The sequence below is a fragment of the Limanda limanda genome, chromosome 3 (genome assembly GCF_963576545.1).
Source record: "Limanda limanda chromosome 3, fLimLim1.1, whole genome shotgun sequence".
NCBI lineage: Eukaryota > Metazoa > Chordata > Actinopteri > Pleuronectiformes > Pleuronectidae > Limanda > Limanda limanda.
In genome coordinates, this window is record NC_083638.1 from 21,706,401 (window position 1) to 21,728,273 (window position 21,873).

General features: G+C 39.2%; 2 protein-coding genes across 3 annotated transcripts; one reads left to right on the forward strand and one right to left on the reverse strand.

Annotated features, from left to right (window-relative positions):
• Positions 1 to 4,023: 4,023 nt before the first annotated feature.
• On the forward strand, positions 4,024 to 8,281 carry zgc:162592 (uncharacterized protein LOC561993 homolog). The gene is made up of 2 exons (XM_061067554.1): positions 4,024 to 4,825; positions 7,986 to 8,281. The coding sequence occupies exons 1-2, from the start codon at positions 4,024 to 4,026 to the stop codon at positions 8,279 to 8,281; spliced, it is 1,098 nt and encodes a 365-aa protein (XP_060923537.1).
• A 5,643-nt stretch (positions 8,282 to 13,924) lies between these two features.
• On the reverse strand, positions 13,925 to 19,392 carry LOC132998254 (cytochrome b5). 2 transcript variants are annotated; one of them, XM_061067794.1, is made up of 5 exons: positions 18,933 to 19,392; positions 17,472 to 17,600; positions 15,980 to 16,006; positions 15,805 to 15,836; positions 13,925 to 15,357 (listed from the first exon to the last, which is right to left on the reverse strand). In XM_061067794.1, the coding sequence occupies exons 1-5, from the start codon at positions 19,131 to 19,133 to the stop codon at positions 15,264 to 15,266; spliced, it is 483 nt and encodes a 160-aa protein (XP_060923777.1). In that variant the 5' UTR covers positions 19,134 to 19,392; the 3' UTR covers positions 13,925 to 15,263. The 2 variants fall into 2 exon arrangements, with proteins under 2 accessions (XP_060923777.1, XP_060923778.1); XM_061067795.1 differs by having other exon boundaries at positions 13,925 to 15,354; positions 18,933 to 19,391.
• Between the last annotated feature and the right edge of the window lie 2,481 nt (positions 19,393 to 21,873).

The following is a 21,873-nucleotide window of genomic DNA, read 5'->3' on the forward strand; positions in this document are numbered from 1 at the left end:
TTAAAAATTAAAGTGATGTACATATTCATTCATCATCAATTATAATCCAAATATATATTTATTTTAAATGGTCCATTTTGCATTATGACTACTTTTATTTTTAAAAGCAAGCTTCTGCTAATAGACCTTCTCTTCATGCTCCTGCCCTGACGTCACTGATGGTCTCTTTTCTGCAGTCCAAGTCAACGCTACTCCAAACTTCCCACAGTCTGGTGGCGACAGAAGGGTAGACTGCTCCTTCTCTTAGTAATAAACTCGCCATATTCCGCTCTTGCTATCCCAGCTGTCCGATCACCCACCTCCATGATGTCCCCCAATGGTCTCGGATTTGGTGGCCAAGCAAGCTCCCCTGTCTGGCCTCGACACAAACTGGCACTGTGCAGGACAGTTAGCTGAAAGAAGGGGGAGCGAGCGCCACTGCTCCTGTAATGGACCTGGTTGGTACAACATCACAGGTCTAAACACTGTAAAGATGATGGAATGGTTTTCACCAGAACTTGTGTTCTGGCACATCCAGGGGCGGGGCAAGGGGGGCACAATTGAAATCTGACTCGCCCCTGAATTACTCCTGTCCCCTCAGTGATAAAAAAAAGTAATTTACTAACAATACAAAAAGATGATTTTCAATGCTTTTTTGAAGTGCAGAATATGATTGGACAAAGAACAATTTTCTAAATATTTTCAATGATGTGCATCTTTGCTCATATATATAGTGCTAAGAGTAAACACAAAATGACTTAAATGTGCATCTTTCTGAATCAGGAATTGTGCATAGATGTTGGACATGTAATTGTCTGTGTAAATTTTGGCCCCTTTATGGCCCCTGATTTGGAAAAAACCTAAACCCTGGTTCCACACCGGATACAGCTGAAGTCTTGTTGACTCGTTTTATCACTGACAGATAATCACCATTCGCATGTACTGGTGAGTTTTATCAAGCTAGAGGCTACAATTCTTTACCTGTGGTTGGCCATGCATCACTCAGAAAACAGTCGGCGTCTCTTCTGATTGGCTTATAGAGCTATTCTTGTTCGACCCTCAGAGAGAAGTGTAAGAAAGCAGATGTAAAACTGGACTGAGCTGGTTTTTGATACTTAAATCCCCAAATCTATCTTCTTATGGATATCAAAACTTCAAATAAAACACAGGAAGGGTGTACGATATGAGACCAAGGACGTGTACCGCCACTGGGTATTTGCCTCTTGTTAGGAGAAGAAGTAAGCTACCATATACAATTTGTTCATGACTGTCTGGTGCCTACGGATCTTTTCAATATGAAACAGAATCGGATAAGGAGCATGCAATTGACTGTGCAATGAACATGAAGGAGTGCAACTGGGGGAGGGGGACTGAGGATATGAACCCAAGAGTCTGAGTCCATCCCTTCCTCCAGGCCTCGTGTTGAGCATCACCGAGAGAAATCTGCTCATTAGGACAGCGAGAAACACATATATCAAACATAGATAGCTGTCAGTTCTCCTCTGGGGGATCCGGCTGTGGTAGCAGAACAGACAACCTGCGTGTCTTCGGGTCATACTGTATATACGTGTATATTTACAGTTTCTCCTATCCTCATTCTGCTCACCTTTCTATAGGAAAAGTTTCTCCGATTAAACATCGTAACAGCTGCTAAACTGCTATTAAAACGTTAATATTATAAACAGTGGATTCCTAAGATAGAAAGAAGATTGCTAACTCTCAGGCTAAAGTGATGGGAAAGGTAATAATTGAGTTAAAGATGTCTTGCATTACCCACATTTTTTGTTCTTAAAATTCAATGTTCCATTTCTGCACAATTTAAATCCATGTGTTTTCATTCTGGTGATTTACATAAGTAAATATGTCTGATTCATCTCCACAACATATGCTCATGTGCAATTTACAATAAACTCTTGATCTTAAACAAAAAATATTTTTTTCAAGGTCGTAGGTTGACTTTACTGTAACATCAAGGGGTAAAATGTTCCTTCTCATGTAATGAATGCAATGTGTAGGACACTTTGGTTTTCTGCTCGGAATACAATAAATCATAGGTGGTATTAGTGGATGCAGGAGGTGGGTGACTGTCCCCCGGGAGGAGTGTGTTTGTTTGTCCTCTTTAATGGGCTGACTGTCACACAGAAGAATACCTCTGAAACAGATGCTTGCCTGACAAGAAAAAGGTCAGTGACAATCTTCCCTGCCATTTTCTTTCAACTTGTGCCATGTAGTTTTCTCAGAATGGGAGTGGGGGGCTTGGCAGCTATCACTCAGTCGTGCAGACAGAAACACTTAAGCTTGTCACCGAAACAGGAGGCGCAGGAAAAGCCTGACACTGATGGTGTGAGTTTGTGGAAATTGGAGCGTGTTTGGCTGCAGTGTGTGACTGACAGGGCGTAGATCTTCGGTGGGACCCTCTGGGTACTGATGAATTGTTGACTGACTCATTGTTATTGCTAGCGGTGAAACCTGCCAAGGTGGGGTACAGCCTGTAAACTTGTTCAATGGAGTGGGAGGTTGTGAATAGAATACAGTCGCAAGTGGTGTTTTCATTGGCTTTCGACCTTCTTTTGAATTGGAAACATTTTAAAGTAGCAATTTAAAAAAAATGTAAACAGGCTACACATGATATTCTGTCCTACAATGTTCCAGTCAGGTCAATTATATTCATGGGGGATATTGCACTGTAGAGGCCACAAGTAACATTCACGTGGCACCTTTATTAATATCAATTAGTCAGATAACAGTTCTGCATTCCATGACAGCCCTGGAAGACTGAAACTATCTCGGTAATTACAATTAATAAAGAGAAAGCCACAGAGGAAGCATACAGGCCAGCTTCCACATAATGTAACTGAGGTGTTGATTACCCAACACCTACTTACTGTGTGTTTAAAGGTCACTATAAAGATTTGGTGAAAACACATCATAAAATCCTGACACTCACAATGTGATATAATGACACAGAAACACAATCCAAGTGGCTCGATACAAACCTAAAGCTCAGGTTCATATTCTTCTGTGTGTTTTGTCTTTTAAATACAATTCTCAAAAGCTACCAGAGCATTGAAGGAGAAATTGGTTGATTTATTGGGTAAATTCAAACTGATGAAATCTCATATATACTTTGGATTAACTTCATGAGAACGGAACACGTCCCTTTTTTAGCCAACCAAACTTCACACTGATCCTTTCTGCACCTACCTGTAAGACCAGTATCATCGATATTAAGATCAAATTAAAACGATTAGAGGGACTTTTATAGATGTAATATGTGCCTAAACAATGTAATGTGTTGTGTCTTTTTGCACTGCATGTGTCGTCAAAGTCAAGAAGTTGGTATCTTGTTTTTTTCTTAATCCGATCTTGATGGTGGATCATGATCTTGCTGGCTGCTGACCATAGACTATGATTGAAGCAGGACTGCTTGACATATAGTATTGAAGTTATCCTTCAAAATGTGTACCCTCATCATTGCTGCTAAAACCTTTATCTTGATGATGTTTTCCTACACTTGACATCTATTGCACTTCTGTCCATCCTGGGAGAGGGATCCCTCACATGTGGCTCTCTCTGAGGTTTCTACATATTTTTACCCTGTTTAAAGTTTTTTTTTTTAGTAGTTTTTCCTTATTCTTGCTGAGGGTTAAGGTAAGTGGATGTCTCACAATGTTAAAGCCCTATGACACAAATTGTGATTTGTGAATATGGGCTATACAAATAAAATGTGATTGATTGATTAATTTGCACGTGTGTTTTTTCTATTTGCATGTTTTCTTGAGTTGGAGTTTCTCTCTCGGCCACCATAGTTTGTTGACTTTTTTTCAAGAGTCCAGCTCCATGGCAACTCATGTTTCCGATTGTTGGGAGGACACGTGAACGCGCAGTGATTGATTGCAGCAGGTGTGTGCTGCAGGTGAGGTGGTGCGTTCAGAGGTTACAAGTATCCTCAGCTCTTCTCTCCAGTAAAACCTCTTGCTCATGTGCTGTCCCTCCGCCATGTCCTCCTGGTGTGACCTCTGATCCGGGTCGCACCCATGAAACATGTGGCCGGCGCTGAACCTCTCCGCCTCCGATGACTCCAACCTGACCGGCTTGGACCCCCGGAGGCCGCCGGAGCTGGACCACCGCTCCCTCAAGGTGAGCATCATCGTGGCGCTGGGCGTGATGATCACGCTGGGGAACGTGGCGGTCCTCCTGGTCATCACCTCCTCGGTGGCCGGCTGGTCGAGGAACTCCCGGTACCTGCTGCTCTCCCTCACCGCGGCCGACTCCGCCTTCGCCCTGCTGGTGATGCCCCTGAACCTGTGGGTGAGTCTGCTGAAGGACTACACCCAGGGGCCCGACGTGCTGTGTCACGTCGTGGCCTTCTGCAACGCCACCGTGTACGCCACCTGCATGTACACGCTGGCCACCATCAGCCTGGAGCGCTACGTGGCGGTGCTGTACCCGCTGCAGTACTCCACCCTGCTGACCCGCAGGAGGACGCTGCTGCTGGTGGCCTTCGCCTGGGGCTTCCCTCCCTGCCTGCTGTGCCCCATCACCTTCCCGGACAGCATCATCGAGGTGCACTTCTCCGCCGCCTCGCTCGTCTGCAACCCGTCCTACTCCACCAACATGGGCTACTCCCTCGGCTTGACCTGCTTCATCTTCTTCCCCTGCTCCGTCGTGATGACCTACGCCAATCTGAGAGTGTGGTGCGCCGCAAAGATGCAGCGACTCAGGCTGCGACAGTACGAGTGTGCGCGTCGCGGCAGACACAACGTGGCCTCCAGGGTGCTCGTGCCCGTGATGGCAGCTTACTACACCTGCTGGACACCGTGCATGGCGGTGATGATCTACAATGGTGAGCACCAGCAATGAGACTACACCTGTGATCACAGTGCTGGGAGTGACAGCTGGAAACACGTGGATAGATCACTTTTTCTGTTGATGAGATGAGATAAGACAATGTAAGACAAGTCAAGATAAGACCAGATATTCTATTCAAGCTGATCAAGATGTGTCAAGATAAGACATGTCAAGATAGGACTAGATAAGACAAGAGGGCAAAGATGAGACCAGATAAGACAAGATAAAACAATATATTCTAGTCAAGAGGAGTCAAGATATAACAGGTCAATGTAAGACAAGAGATTCTAGTCAAGCTGATCAAGATATGTCAAGATAAGACACGTCAAGATAGGACTAGATAAGACAAGCTAAGATAAAACACTATATTCTTGTCAAGATACAACAAGTCAGTGTAAGTAAAGCTGATCGAGAGAAGACGAGTCAAGTTTACACAAGATAAGACGAGACATAAGATGAGTCAAGACAGGTTCAGTCAAGATAAGTCAAGTCAAGATAAGAAAATATGGTCAATAAGACAATATAAGATGAGATATGATAAGACGATATGGAATAAGATAAGACCATCCTTAATTAGTCCCATACTGAGGAAATCTGCAGCAGAGAGGGCAGTCAAAATTGACGTCAGCAAAAGTAAACGTGCGTTATGAACGTAAGGAAATGGATACATAGAAGTGGATAGAAATAATATATACAGTGTAAACCGAATATATATAATGTGAGCATATATAGATTGAAAACGGATGACTCATAAGTCATTGTGCTGCACTGACGGAACACTTAAGTGTTAAACATGATGACACTGTTGCTTGGAAAACATAGATGATGCGTGCATTGAGGTTTAATTCTTAAAGATGGCTTCCTAGAATTTTGTTAAAGGTTTTTAATTAACCTGTTTAGTTCAGTTAGATCCTTTTTGTCTATCTGTGGTTTGCACTATATCACATTTGGCTCATCTGTATATATTTACCCAAATGGCAGAACTTCACTGAGAAGACAAAGGTTCAACTTAGGACTGGGCAGTAAAACAATATCAACTGTAAATGGTACTCAAAAGAGCACATACCCCCGCCAAGGCCCAACACAGCCCCCTTAACATCAATCTATCTACGCCAAATTGCACACATTTATAGATGTCAGTTCCCTAAACATAACTGACATTAATTATTTATTGGGAAATCAGTGAATATGTTGAAAATGTTAAAGAAAATAATAAACAAATTCCTTTCCGATTTCCACTGAAAGTTCCCTCCATGTTTTGTGGTGATCAAGTAGCGTTTGCTTTGCAGTAGCTGACAAACCAACCAACCAACAAACGAACAAACAGTGGCCAACCCTCATGGCAGAGGTAATAATTACACCATATAATTGTCATCAATAGTAATACAACAAAAGTCCAGTATATAGTGATATAGTGTTTATGCATAGTGTACCAGGACATCCAGGAGGTATAATACATAATCTTTATACATCATATTAGCTGTTAATCAAGCTATTGACAATCTCCGCTCATTAAGAAGAGTTTTAAAACCACGATCATCACTCGGGAGCAATAAGTCAACTAAGCTGAAATAATAGTGTGACATTTATCTTGATGTTATTTTTGGCCATATTGCCCAGATCTAGTTCAACTTTCATTAAGTGCATATTATGACCCAGACTTTGAACCTAAAAATGTAATAGTATTTTAATTCAAAAAGATGGAAGTGGATGTAATGTATGTATGTTGCATCTCCTACATCAACAAGCTCAGACTCATCTGGACAAAGTCGTATATTCAGAAGATAAAATGGTTGCTAATTCATCCTGTTTATGTATTTTTAGACTAGATGGCACTGACGGCTGTAAAATATATAAAAACTGCTCATGCAAAATACTTTTTATGTGGCCAGGCTTTTTAATTATACAGGGTAGTTGAAGGTTTTAGCATCAAAGCTCCTGATCCGGACCCGCTGAATGAATTGAATACAAAACAATGCAATGGCTACTTGGGTGCATATAGGGAATTACATGTCATCACAATTTAGCTTTAATCTGTTTTGAGACATGTTTTAAAAATATTTGCTTTAGTGGTTTTAAGGGTTGGTAGAGAACTTAAAATAATGGGTATTTCATTTACATTTAATATATAACTCCATTTACAAACTGTCTATGGATTTCAGCTTGGCCGTTACAGAGAGGAAATGCTGTTAAAAGTTATTTATGCACTGTCAGCCATTAACATCCTGATTCACGATCGTGTTTATGACTCAGACCTTTGACTTTTTCTCATTTACACCGGCCATGAGCTGTCCTGCAGTAATCGAGACCGAGAGCAGAGTCACAGCCGAATATTTTTAGGAGTTGAGACCTTTTTTTCCGAGAAGAGTAATTCCTGTAATTCATCTGATATGGATGAAAATCCCTGAATGAAGCTGATATTCTTAATTATAATGTCACAGTGTGCTGCCATCCAAACGACAGGATGAAGTGGCTGCTTCCAATCCACAAAATCCTCCAGTTAATTTTCTCCTTTTAGATTGAGACTATAAATTTTAAATTGATGGCTTCTTCATGTCATTGCCCTCATGGGAAAGATTCACATCTCCGGGTGAGTTTTTTTTTTTTTTTCTGTGTTTGCGTGAGTGCTGACGACATTTTCATCTTTGGTTTTATACTGTAGATATATTAAACTATATGTATGATCATATACTGCAGCCATGGTTGTTCTGTGTTGACCTGGCAGGGAGGTTGTGTTTACATGTCTGTCTGTATTTCGGTTGGTTGGTTGATTACGCAACAACCGCTGGACGGATTACCAAAAAATCTGCTGAGAAATTGGTGTGGATCCAGGATTTTCTTTGTGTAATGTTCTTGAACATTGCAACATCTCTGTTGACTTCTCAGACAATAATGAAGGGTACTTGATGGAAAAAAATCAGGCACATTTAGTGAACTGATATCTGAGTGTGTGTAATTTGCTGCAGCTTGATTGGATTTAAGGACACTGTGCGGTGATTGGCGTTCTTCTGAGTGCCGTCCTAGTTTTAGTTAATACTTGTTAAATAAATAGGTCAACAAAAGGTGAACCACATCATTGTTCTGCTGTTTTGTGTTGTGTTGCCGTGATGTGGACACTCGCCTGACTTCACCCCTCATGTTTTCTAACCCCGCAGCAGTCACAGGGAGCACTGTACCGGAGTGGGTCGAGTTTGTGGTTGTCTGGCTGCCAACCTCCAACGGCTTCCTCAACTGCATCTTCTACTTCTGGATAAACCGAAGCTTCCGCAGGAAATTCCACCTCGTCCTCCAGAGGCTGACTCTGGCCCTATGCCCCAAACTGGCTGACGCTCTGGGATGCTGCAGCGCCGCTGAGACCCAGTTTGTGTCAGGGATTATGGATAATAACAACTCTCTCCATGAACGCTCTGCCAGTGTGTCCTCCACCTGCACCCTCTTATCATTAGCCTAGGATGGCATCACCACTGGTTTGGTTAATGATGCCGATGCTCGTCTTATCGTGTCTGGCTGGTCAACGTACACCAAGTTATCGATTTATTCTTACACAAGGTATCATGGGTAATTGCAATGTCAATGGATTGATACAATGGCTATGATTGGAAGAACTTGTAATAATCACTGCACAGTCTCATTTGATAAATATAGATTTATGTTAACTGTTATAACTGTTCTTTTTATTTTTTATGAGTTTTCAGTCTAAGTAGGTGTTTAGTTGGCGGAAACATTTAATTTAAAAACTACTAAGTTTATAACTTATTTGGATATTTTTTTCTTTTACTCATGCCCAGTGTTGCCAATATTTGATTTACTATCAGAGATGGCCTCTTAAACCACCTTTTACTTGTTTTAGCCACAAACCTTGTCTTTGCCCCAGAAATACCTCCCCATATTCTGTGCACAGATAAATAATAATTATTTTTAAAGTTGTCCGCGTAGTTTCACTTGTTGCTGAGATCAACATATTTCACTTCAAACATTTGAGGTTGGTCTATTAGCTCATTACCATAAACTGATATTTCGACTTCAATTCATACGAGACATTTGTGAACTAACATCAGCGTCTGATTACAGCACTTTGAAGGATTGAGGCCTTCTACCTCCCCTTTAATACAAACTGTGCTGAAGACCTTGGCATATTACAGCCGGGAGAAGTTAACCTTTAAGTCATGTCCTTTCAGTGTATGCAAGGAGAAAAGTAATTAAGCAGCCACACTGTAGAAAGGTCACCATATTTGTGCTGACAAGAGACGACTTGGATAAGTTCTGAGGTTGTGGTTGTTTATTTAGAGATAATATCCTCTTGGCATTGTCTACCACAATATTTTTCAGCTTGGCAGTCCCCATGTCGTTCTTGTCTGGACTGAGTTTACTGAAGTGGTGCAGGTTGATATGGATGTGAAGTTGATAATTTTCTAGGAATTTTCACAAGGAACAGAAATTCTAAAACATTTTATAGAAGTTATTTTAGCCTTTAGGTTGCAGCTCAGTGTCCTGATCATGAAAAGTATGCCTTCTGTATGAGTTCTGAAAATGTGTTGAGCACCAGATAATATCTGTTACTGAATTACAAGAGGAAAATGATCTTTGTATGTATATATTTTGTTAATTTTCGAAATTCCTAATATAACGAATAAAAAAAAATAATGTATAATGTATCAGTTTACAGATTTATAAAATAAAGCATTGTGCCTTTGAACTAAGTCGTCATGTTTGTTAGTTAAAGAAGTGAAAGTAATGTTTAAATTACTGGATGGATTGCCACCAAACTTGGAAGAAGGATGTGGTACAGCTTAGGGAAGAATTAAAAAAAAATTCAGTGGGCGAGTACAGGAATTTATATTTTTTTCAACTTTAACTTTACGCCATATGGTGTTTTTCAACGTTTTTGTTGATTTCTCAGAATCATTTGTGGATCTTGATGGAAAATCAGCCATGTTTAGTGGACTGCTTTTATGAGTATGCAATTTGATACAGATCCAGATGAAACTTGATCTGGTGAATTAAAATGTGGTTTCATAAGTGGGCTGTGTGGATTCTACAGAGGGCTATTCTAGTGTAGTTTGTATCATTAGTGATTGCACAGCAATTAAAGAATCATTATTTTCTGCCGGTCTTCAATGCTCTGCTGCGAACCTCATCTAGAATAAAACAGACCAATCTTTCCCGAGTCTCATCGAGATGCTCACTGACTTTCTGAGAGAAATCATATGGTTTGCTTCTGATGAACATGCCTGTCTCTGCATGCTGCATATTTATCACCAAAACCTGGGACTTGATGTAAAGTAGAACCACAGATCCTTCCTCTGGCACCAGTAGATGCTTGTGCTGATTTTCTTTCCCACTTATTAATAAATGATTTTCTTTCCATTGCTGGAAATGGAAGTGGAAAGCACACACAATGGGATTGTAGGTTTTATGATTGCCTAATGAAGAAATAGCAGTTCAGTTTGTTTCATATGATGATTAATAGTAGACGATGTGTCTGTGTGGGGTATAGAGAAGAATTTAAAGTGAATTTATTGCTGATGTATTATGCAAATGGGTCAGAGATTATATGACCAACAAACTTAGCCAGAAGTTTCTTGGTGCAGTTTATAAGTTGAAAAACTCTAAAAAATTGTATGTATGTTCACAGTTATATCTGCAGGAGAAATGTTTTCTTGTGTCTTATATGAAGTGTAACCAAGTAAAAGAAGATAATGTGTTAGTCATTGCACAACAGTCTGACCGGATATTGGTCATGTTTTCACTCACTGTTCAGTTTCTTGAATCTTAAATCTCATGAAACATCTCATCATGAATAATTTGAATCAGATTATGCTAATCACCACCTACAAGTGCCATGTTGGACAACATATATGGAGTCAAAAAAACATAGATGAAAATAATCAGAGCTTTTGAATAATGGATGTGTATAAATTTGATTGATTGTGTGCCTAGTATTGTTGCTGCCGAGGGATTCACAACAGCAGGACATCAGGGTCTATATGGAGCCTATTGCACAGGTTAGGTTTGTGTTGTGTTTAGCGAACAATGAGGTCCGACAAAAACAGACACACTTTCTTCATACATGTGAGGTGATGCCGACATGGTTTGCAACCTTAAATAGATTGATAACAAGCGCATTTAAACGCATCCCACATTGAGAATCGTTTTGGCCCTGATTTGGCCCAAAAATCGAATGCTGGCCCTCTCAAAGGTGCCAAAGATTGCCTGAACCATTTACACTTTAAATAAGGCTTCTTTTGCTAGTGTGCCACTTTTGGCTCAAATCCATTTTCTCCAGGCCACAAGGAGGCCAGAGGTGACTCATCATTGCCTGAAGTGGCCCATATTCGTATGCGGTCTGTGCTTGACGATTCATTAATTGCAACCGAACAGGCTTTTTTAAGGATATTGTATTCATTCATATTGATGTAGTATGATGCAAAGACATATAATAGTGTAAAAGACTTGACAGAAAATAAATTGTTACAACATTCCTTAGGTGGATTTAAATTGTTCATGGGTCTAACTCTGTCAGAATAAAGTAAAGCTGGGGAAGGTTTTGTTGTGACAGTTTTGGGGGGGGGGTCTAAAGTGAACCTATAGGCTGTTGTCAAACCTGAAAAAAAACACTTAGGATTCCCTCTGCAGGTGTTTCTGTGGACGATATTGCCAACCACTACTCATAGATCATGTTTATTCCTGTTGCATCCGCAAACGTTTTTTCCCCCCAGATGTTTGCGATTTTTGCCGAGCAGGTCTCGCAGGACACAAGAGTGTTGTGCACTAGCAGTCCCAGCTCTCCTTAAGGATGACCGCTGCTAGAAATAAATGAATCAGTCATGGTGAACGATGTCTATCTGATGGCTTCATATACTCCCACAGATACAATATGCTGTCTCACAAGAGCTTATTACTCTGTCTGGTCATAATTGCTGCCACAACAGGCTGACATTGATGTTAAATGGCCAGTGGCAATACAATGCTCCTTAGTTAAAAAACTCAGAAAAGAAAATATTCCTGACTTTTGTACAATACTCCCGAAACTAGTGGGAGTGGCAGAAGAAAACAATGTTTGCTGATGTAAAGTTTGTTCAGTAAATTGTCTTTATATTATTTTAGACAATCTCATTGCACACTGTCTTCATCAGCATCCCAATAACAATGTTGCAGGTTTTTGTTTTTTTCATGGTTGCATAATGTCTTTCCACAGCATGTGTGGCAGCATTGTGTTTATTGTGTTTACTGCGGTTCTGAGCCCATGAAAACCAGGAGATAAACTCTACTGAATGCTGTGATGATTATATTAGAGTGGGTGCAGCAGTCAGATTAGCCATTTAAATATAGCCTATATTCTCCCTTCTCTCTGGCCAACAACTGCCATGGTAACTTGTTGAGGTTGTAGTGCCACCTTGTGTTAAAACTTAACATAGCACAGAAGGACCAGACCTTGTAAACAGCAATACATTTATAATCATTTCTATCTGATTGAGCAGTCATTTTTATTTACTGCTTTTCTCATTGCTTCAGTTTTCCTGGTCAGGGCTGCTCCATGTTGTTTATCGGTTGCTAAAACTGTGGTTGTGGAACATTTACCAAACCAATTCAAGTAGCATGGGAGTCTTTATTCCTTTTCAACAATTCATCAATTTATGTAACAAGAGTGCATCTGGTTCTTGAAATGTCCCACCTGATCAAAAAAGATGAATCAATGGGTGTTGATTTGAGCTTTCTGCTGTTCTCTTGTCACGGGCACTTTGCAGTGTGAGGGCTCTTGTGGAGGTTGCAGATGGAAAGGCTTTAATTTCAATCACTGCTTCCTGCTCCTCTCCACAGGAAAAATAGCTGAGTAGAGCAGGCGTACGCAGGACTCAAGTATTATTCAGTTTGTGCCAGTATTGCACTATGCTACGGTTACCTAAGAAAAACAAATCACAGTACAAGTACATAAATGCATTATCGGCTACTCCAATGCAATTTTTTCCATCGGATCACAATAGCACAATGATTACATTTACGACAAAAGGATACCAGAGTATTGGGATTATTCCAACATGTTGCCCTGTGCCACTCATCTCCCTGTAAAGCATGAAAAGTGGATGACTCACTTTATTAGTTGCCTACCACTACAGTGCGTTGCAGTGTTAGATAGTTAGAGTTTTAGTGTAATTTCAAATGAGCTCATGTTGTTAGGTCCTTAACATGTGAATAAACACCTCACCTCAGCTGCTGTGACTGAGAGCAGGGCTGCAGAGGGAAGGTGAACCCAGCTGTAAAATTGTTCATATCCGATTCCTTTCAAATTAGCACCACACCAGCCTACTATCCCTTATTGAGTACATGAATTTTTAAAAGAAACGGAGGACTACTGTACATAGTGGTGAATATTCCAAGCACAAATGCCTCGTCATTTTTGTCGTAATTATCTGAGATAGATGCAACCAGATCAACAGTGGTGACCACACTGGATACAAGTCTCTAACTGGTGAAACAGCTCCGTTCACTAGTAACGATGTGAGCGCTATAGTCTTCGGGCTGTTGACATCTGAGGCGTCAGTACTCGACTCCTGGAGCTGTTGACCTAACTTCCTGCATGCACTTATGTTAAGTTACTTTAAAGATGTAAATGATTGAATTTCATGTTTGACAGAACCTGCTGCTCTGTTCAGAAGATACAGTTGTATGAAATGCAAAGACTAGTCTTTGTTTTCTAGATTAGGTTGTCAATATTCTGTCCATCCCTTCAGACATTGGCTACTAACCTTGTTCTACCACCGTCTCTCATATTCAAATAATTTTATTTATGAACAAACAAATAATTTGAAACCCTACTTTTGATTTGTATTTGGCAAACGTACACACGGATAAGGACAGTGAACTAAGCAAACACTATATATACAAATATATTTTCTCAGTATATTAGTCACTTGTGCTTACTGAACTATTGGTTTTCTTCAAAGGAGACTTTTAATGACATGAAATGAAAGTTGAAATACAAAGAGAAGCCAAATATTTATAAACCAACCAAAAACACGTAGACATCTGCAATTAATGAAATCACATGTAGAAATAGCAGCAAGTTATATTCAGAAATTGTAAGCTGAATGGATGTCATTGTTATTTTTTATGTGGCTGAAAAAATGATGTCAACAAACTGAGATGTTATGCAAAGGTTACCCAAACCAAAACATATAAAAATGCCACAATCTGAGCAGCAACCTGGAAAATGGAGAAAGGCAGAGTAACTAAAATAGTTGAACATGTGTTGCAACTGTGGCCTGAAAGACACTTATATGGCTTTAATGACAACTAGCAAGTCCCCACTGAACCAACAGGCAGTCTAACAAGTAACACACTGGGACCTCGTTCAATATAATTCAACCCCCCCAGTGACAAGGAGTAAATTCCATTCCATCAAGACAGTAAATTGTGATGCATTAAAATGAAACAAAGTTCTGGAGGGGAAAAAAAGGATTTAAATAACAAATAGCATAGTGTGAGAAAAAAAAATCTTATTTAAAAACAGGATTATCAAACATATATTTCTTTTGTCATTATTTACTCAAGTCAGTCACTGCCAGCTATTATATCTGTATAGTAAAAATATTATTAGTATTAGTACATACTACAGAAATGTATAGATCAGGTATTTTCAACATTAAAACAAATTCCTTGTAAAAGCTGTAGAAAAGAAAGGAACAGATTTTACCATAAATTATCACTGATACATTATAATTCATAGCTATTTTCCAAAAGAAACAAACACAAAGAGTTGACATTGCCTTTACATAGTTGGAAAGATGATGCATTTACAACCAGATGACAAATGCAATCGAGCAGAGCTGTGAATGAATGTAGAAGTCAATGGAATAAATTCACTAATCTTCTTGAGCGTCAGGTAGCTGTCATATTTCTCACTTTATTAAAACTTAGAAAATGCATGTGAAGTTACAATTCAGTGTAAAAAACAAAAAAAGTATAAAGGTCACTGTGAGCTTTTATCCTGACTTCTTCATAATCATTTTGCATACTTAACATTTCCTGAACGCTATTCCAGGTCGTGCCTCTGTAGTGATGGAGCACGTTGAGGGAAACCTTTCTCTGAGGAGACAAACGGCTGGTGACTGTACACTAACCAAACTGAGTGGGATGCATATGAAAGTTAAACTCAAAGACAACATTTAACATGAATGATAACAGGCATAGTGACAATGAAATACAAAGAGAGAGACTGAAGGCAGACAATTCAATAAAGCCTCTGCCCAACTGTCTATTTCGTGCACTCCATGTCGACGGACAAGGACAAAGGAACTTTATCAAACTGCCCCCACCCCCACCTCTTTTTCTTGTTGCAGAGGATGCAGACAGTCCTAATTGTTTGCTTTTAGTGTGAGGAGGATTTGGTCAAACATTTCAAGGCCTCCAGATGAAAAGAAGAATGCCAGCACTTAAGACGACTTGTGTTCAACCATGTAGAAGCGATACACAACACCAACAACAGTTGCAGCAATGGCAGGTATCAACCACGTGGTCCAGGAGCTGCTGAGCAAAGAATTAGATATTAAATATTATTGTTTTTTGTTGTCAATACATATATTTACAGCTCATCACTTTTTTTAATGTGTGTATTTATCAACTTATACTTCTAAATCTAAATTTCTAAATTTCCCTTGGGATTAATAAAGTATCTATCTATCTATCTATCTATCTATATTATACAAAGTTTAGATAGTTTGAAAGGAAAAAAGCTAAATAATACAGAAATCTGTGAAAATTGTATAAACCCTATTTCAGTTGTGTGTGTGATTTTGTCATGTGTCATACACTTACAGAAAATAATTTGCACTTTAACCTAGATATAATCTGTTTCTGAGCGGTCAAAATTGCAGGAGAACCTTGTTCACAACAAGCCACTGCAATCACTGTTTTTTGGTGCGCATGATCACAAATATGAAAACTCTAAACATGTTGTTCATGATGATGTCTCACCTGGACTCTCCTGGATTTGTGAAATTTTCCACCTGAAGCAGAAAAGTATCAACGAAAAAAATATTATATTGAATCATTTAGACACAAACCATGAACTTTATATCGTTGTTACGAATTCTGTTCTAGGGATTTTTCTGCATTTAGAAAAAGACAGTTAAAAGGACAATGGTCTTACCTTAGCAGCCTCCTTTTTCCTGTCGTCCTACAAATACATTTAACAAATTAGTATTACTTTCTTCATGTGATGTCTAACACTCATACACAGGAAAAGAAATGAAGTCCGTTTCTCAGATAGTCCACAGTAAAAATTAATTTGTATGAATTACTACGTGAACAAGGCTATAACAACCACACCTCTTGTTGATAATAATGTAATCATAATTTCATTCAGTGATTGATATTTGAGAAAAAGGGTGGCAGGTAAAAGCAACAGGAAACAAAACCATGAATTCCTTTGTGGAAGTTAAATCCAATGAATGAATAATGATGATTTGAATGTTTTGTGGTTTTATGTGTTGCCAATTCCTAACAAAGGCAGAAGAGACAACCTAGTAAAAAGATGCCTAAATCAATCCCCAGATTCCATTTTCAGCAGTCTTGTGAAATTTGGTTAATGATTTTGTCATTTATAAACAGAAAAGAAAAGAGCAGTATGAAACTTTGAGGGTGTTTCAAAAAGAGACAACCAAGTAAGATGAGAAGAACGAGAAGACACTGCATGAATATGACAATTTTCTGTTTTCTTATCTGTCTTTCTGTCGGATGGTTCCCTTTATGTTAATTGGCAGCGAAAGAACAGGTTCAAGACTTTACAAAGGCTCTGCACACTCTGCCAGAGTTATTACATCACTTGTGTTGGTGGGCAGTGTTAAAGTCTGTCTTAAATTCTCCTTTGTGTGTCCTTACTTAACTGCAGTCGAGACATAGGGACCCAAAGAGTTAGTATTATACAAAAAACTGACTTCATAAAACATCATCATCATTTAAGGCTATGATGATGTCTGTCTGTATTATATGTGTGTGTAAGTGTGAGGGTGTGCAAGAGTGCATGTATGTTCGTCTGACCATAAAGATATTAGCTAGGGGCGTGTCTATGTGATATGCAACGTGTCGCTAATGATGCCCAACGCTTTTCTTTAGTGTGCAAAAGTTCAATTTTTGTTTCATCACTGAACAGAATTGGCTCCCATTCTCTTACATGCTGGTTATGAGTCGTCTGCATTGAAAAAACTAAAAGTATCAAAAACTTGAGGGAGAGACTGAGTAGGACCTTTGAGAGGTATTTACTAAAAGGTTATTTAAAAATGGCTACAGTTTTTAGCAGTTAGGCAACAAAATGGTGGGTTCAGAACTAATGGCCACATGACAACTTTGTCTGAATGGTGTTACAAACCAGTTTTCTGTTTGTTGGTTTGACGTCAACCCCCCCAATTTGCTTATGTCCACTTAAAATCCCAATTATTTCAAGGAACTATCTTGTGACTCCAAGCAACGTTTCCCTGTTAGGAATGGTCACGGTTTTCTTTGAGAGGTTAGGTGAAACGGATGCATCTTCTTGATTAGCGTAGATTTTAGCAACAACAAGGACTTGTAATCATGTGTTTTACAGTTATGTTGCCTTCATTTAATAGATACTTGAGATAGGAAACAAAGGTATTTATTCTTACCATATGAACCTCGCCGACCAAGTACTGCTCAAGCATCTCTCTTGCATCTGTGGAATGACCCACATCCTCGAAGCTTTCTGTGGCGTCTGAACCGGCCTGCTCCAGTAAGACCTCCTCACCTCCTGGATGCTGAAATAGAGTGGGTTAAAGTTGAGCTCATTTATTCTCCTTTTTGTCCCAAGCTCAGTCATACAGTTCATGTTTATGCTTGATTAAGTTTAAAAGTAATGAAAGCTTCACACTTGAAATCACATGCTCACCAAACCAACTATCAAATTGTAATCGGTTTACTCAAGTACTGTTGCTGTACAACTATTAGGTATCTTACAGTCAATGAGCATAAAAAGCTATAGAATATTGTACTACAGCTGAGCAATATGGTCAACAATTATATCAAAATTAAAGTTTTCAGTACTTATCACAATGTCTCATCTCTCATTCATTTTAAGTTTAAAGACAGATTTTTGCTCCGGATTGAAGGTTGTGTTTTTCACTCTTTATGAACAGACAATGTCAAACTCTTGTTATACAGCAAAATGTGAATGTAAATCTGAGGTAGATCAGTTATGTATTATACATCCTCACTGTGCACAATGCATAATATTGATATACATTTATATTTTTCCTATTGATAATGTTTATACAACTACTAATATTGTCCTGTATGGCACTGTTTTATCTCAACAGCGTTTTACAACTAAAGTTAATGTATGCTTTGGAGATTGTGATCCTGTGTGCAGAGCATCTAAAATACAGCACGTGTTCTTTGGTCAAAACATCAGCTGGACAAGCAGCTGCATTACAACATCACAACTAAACATGTGCCAATCCGATTATATGTAATGCTGCTGATACTGTGAGAGGACATTGTTGAGCATTACACGTCTATACCCTTACTTTTAAAAGTTTCAAATGCAAAACTTCTTATTAGTATAGATTTTTAAACTCTGATTTAGTAACTTTTTCTTCAATAAAAGTTAAACAGAACCCACTTTACTTATTAAAGCAAAGTGTTAGCAGGGTTAGCTTAACTGGGTTTGATCCATGAAACAGGATCACCAACATGCAACGTTCACGGCTGGTTTAATTTGCAGTTTAAAGCTATTCTCTGCTTAAATCCTGCAGATGAATATGATGAATAACTACGTTGCTAACTAGTTATGATCTAACGTTGGCTAACTTAACGAGAGCTAGTCTGTGGTCGCTATACGTTTTAGCAGTGTTTCGCTTTACGTAACCTCGATTCACCCCCGAGATACGAGGCGAACAGGACTTTTTCACCGACGGACTTTGAATGCTGGACAGTGGCTGTCAGTTAGTAAACGTTACACGTCAACGTGTGATGCTAACGATTACGTCTCATCTCCAGGAAGTAGTCTTTGCCAAATGAAGCAGTAATGAGGTAGAATCTTGTAAACTGCTGACAGCACTACTGGTTGGGTTGCAGGGAGAGTGTCTTACCTCTTCAAGGAAACCAGTGATGTCGTACACTTTATCGTGGATGATGAGCCACGAGTCGGTGCTCATGTTGTGCTCCCTTATTTCCTCTAACCTGTAATATTTGACATCGCTTCCCACTGTTTCGCCGTTCACTTCCGCATTGCCGTTACTCGCTGACCCGTTGGTCTCGTTGATGGAGTTGCCGTCCATTTCTTCACCCATTCTCCACTTGGTTTCGAATAACCTGAGATCGCGGAGCAGCTGCTAGCTACCTGGCGCTTCTGTTAGCTGGGCTAGGTTCGGATGGATGCGACGCTAGCTAGCTTCGTGTCCGTGGTTACAAAACCCCTAACGACCCTGCCGTAAAGAGGTGACATAAACAGCCATCAAACGCTGCGGCGTTGCGAAATAAATATTTGCCTTAAACCCGGCACATCGGCAGACATGTGAAACCGACCAATGACGTACTTGTTTTGCAACCATAAAGCCCACACACGACAACTGACCAATGAGAATCAGACCTTCAAGGCGGTGGCCAATCAGAATCAGCCACTTGATGATCACGAGACGTTTGTGAACTGTGTACTGTCAGTGCGCTTACGAGTTCTTCTTCTGGGCTTCCGGCAGACTGGATGTCCCGTGGCTCGTTGCTGCCGCCCACAGGTTGGCAATAGACTGCATTCTGAGTGGCTATATTTCCACTGGTGTAAAATCCTGTGAATTCAAGGATTGTTCCTAATCAGTGGCTCGTTCTCACTGGGATTCTAACAGTGGTGTATAAAGTACTTGAAAGCCATACTTGAGTAAAAGAACAGATATCTTACTTGAAAGTGACTCCGGTTAAAGTAAAAGTCACCCGTCAGAAAATGACTTGGGTTAAAGTCTTAGAGTTGCTCATATTAAATGTACTTAAGTATCAAAAGTATCTGGTGTTGAAATGTACTTAAGTATCAAAAGTAAAAGAACAAGTACCACATTTTATTTCAACTGACTAAAAAGTTATAACAACACTATATATATATAATGTATAATTTTACAAATTTTGAACCCGAGATGCTGAGGTTAAAATAGTATTGGAAAAGTGCATCTGAACTTCTAGCGACAACAAAGAATCAACACAACAGAATAAACAAGTGCCTCTTGATTCTACCTAAGAACACTAATAGACCAAATTAACCTTTTGTGTCTATTAGCTGTATTTTTCATTTTTACTGCCTGGATGTTTACCTGCCTGTATACCTGCCCGCCAGCTTGTCCACGCATCTACATGTAAGCCTGTTTATTTATCATTAGACTATCTTCACTGAATGGGCCTGGGGTTGTGTTTGCATTTGTTTCCAGCAGGGTGACAATACACCTGTAGGGTATCTTGCCTGTAGGGACGACAAAGTGAAGAAACAACCCTGCTTGAAGTTGTACACATTAGCCAGTTTGTACAATACATATATAAGACTCAACAGCTTCTAAGTTGTGTTGAGTCAGCACAGAGGGCGACTAAGGATTGGAATTGGCAATATATAGATATATAATATCTTTGCAAAAATTATAATGGCATTATAGTGAGTGGAAAACTGGGCCTGATTACCCAGGGTTCCATTTGGGAGGTCCATTAAAAAATGAATTGTGTGCGTGAATATGCAGTTGTAGTAGTCCATGACACAGTGTTTGTTTTTGGTTGTGTTGGCTGAAAGTTGTTTTTGCGTTTGCTTATATAATTGGTTGTGTTGTTTGTTTTTCCATCTCGACTTGTTTTAAATCTGTTTGTTTTGTTTACGTGGACGTGTAAGACTAAGTAGACACGGCCAACCAATGATAGTCTATTTGCTAACAGTTTTTAAACCAACTACTTCAAATATTTTCTTTAAGAAAAGATAACCACTTGCTGCTTCGAGCTATGTATTTATGTGCAGATGTTGACACGAAACAGGAAAGGGAAAACGAATGTGAATCGAAAAAGGAATACCTTCAAAAAATTATGTAAAGTCACCTAATAAAAGCCCTCAAAAAGCCAATTCATTTGCCTGAATAATAATCCTAACAATTTCAATAGGGCCACATGTCTGTCAGTGCCTGTTACTTCCCACCACTGGATTCTAAAAGGCTCTCATGCCCAGGCTTGATATCGTAGTAAAACAATTTTCTTCATCTCTTCATGTAATATCTGTATCTGTTTTTATTTGTTTATGTTGCTGTTTTTGACTGAATGAGGTGTCAAAACTTGAAAAATCTGTGTGTCAAAGTGAGGCATTATAACTTTAACAACCCAAACTAAATGCCTAACCCTAAGCCTAACTCTATCCAAAACGAATTCTAACCCTATAACCAAGTCTTAACCCTCAAACAGCCAAAATCTCCTCAGTTTCCTGAAATGTCCTCACTATGTAGGGTCCATGCTTAAAATGATCCTCACAAAGGTATAAGAACAGAAACATGCACACATACACACACAAACAAACACGCTATATAATAAACACGTATTTATTTTCCTCTATTTATTTTCTGTTACCATATTACATTGTTGTTGTGTACCAATTTTCTTGTGGAAATTGATAAAGTGGATACAAATAAACCGAGTGAATTAAAAACATTAACAGTATCTGCATTGACCACTACTATTTGTTTTTCTGCAAGTTTCACAAAGTAAATTTTCATGTCCTTGTCTCAGTCGTCGCAACAACTGAGTTACTTCTCCCTCTCCCTTTTATTAACGGATCATTCTTATCAGTGATGAAGTTGTGATGATTCTTCTATTATTTTCCCCATTTTCTTTTACACAGCTGGTATAATTGGCATACAAGATTTTTAATTTTAGATGACATAATGCCTCTTTTATGTGGGCCTGATGGGCCCATATACATTTGTTCTTGAAATATTTATTTTTTAAACCGTTGCAAACATTTTAACTGCATGCAATAAAAATGAGAGTATAATTTCTTCATTTATACAAACAAGTGATGGTGGA

What these genes read in the sequence shown, in the direction of transcription:
- zgc:162592 (XM_061067554.1), top strand. Translation starts at nt 4,024, where the DNA reads ATGTGGCCGGCGCTGAACCTCTCCGCCTCCGATGACTCCAACCTGACC. An exon ending in GGCGGTGATGATCTACAATG is followed by an intron (nt 4,826 to 7,985) that starts GTGAGCACCAGC and finishes CTAACCCCGCAG; the next exon opens with CAGTCACAGGGAGCACTGTA.
- LOC132998254 (XM_061067794.1), bottom strand. Translation starts at nt 19,133, where the DNA reads ATGGGTGAAGAAATGGACGGCAACTCCATCAACGAGACCAACGGGTCA. An exon ending in TCACTGGTTTCCTTGAAGAG is followed by an intron (nt 17,601 to 18,932) that starts GTAAGACACTCT and finishes ACTCTATTTCAG; the next exon opens with CATCCAGGAGGTGAGGAGGT. An exon ending in GGAAAAAGGAGGCTGCTAAG is followed by an intron (nt 15,837 to 15,979) that starts GTAAGACCATTG and finishes TTTCTGCTTCAG; the next exon opens with GTGGAAAATTTCACAAATCC.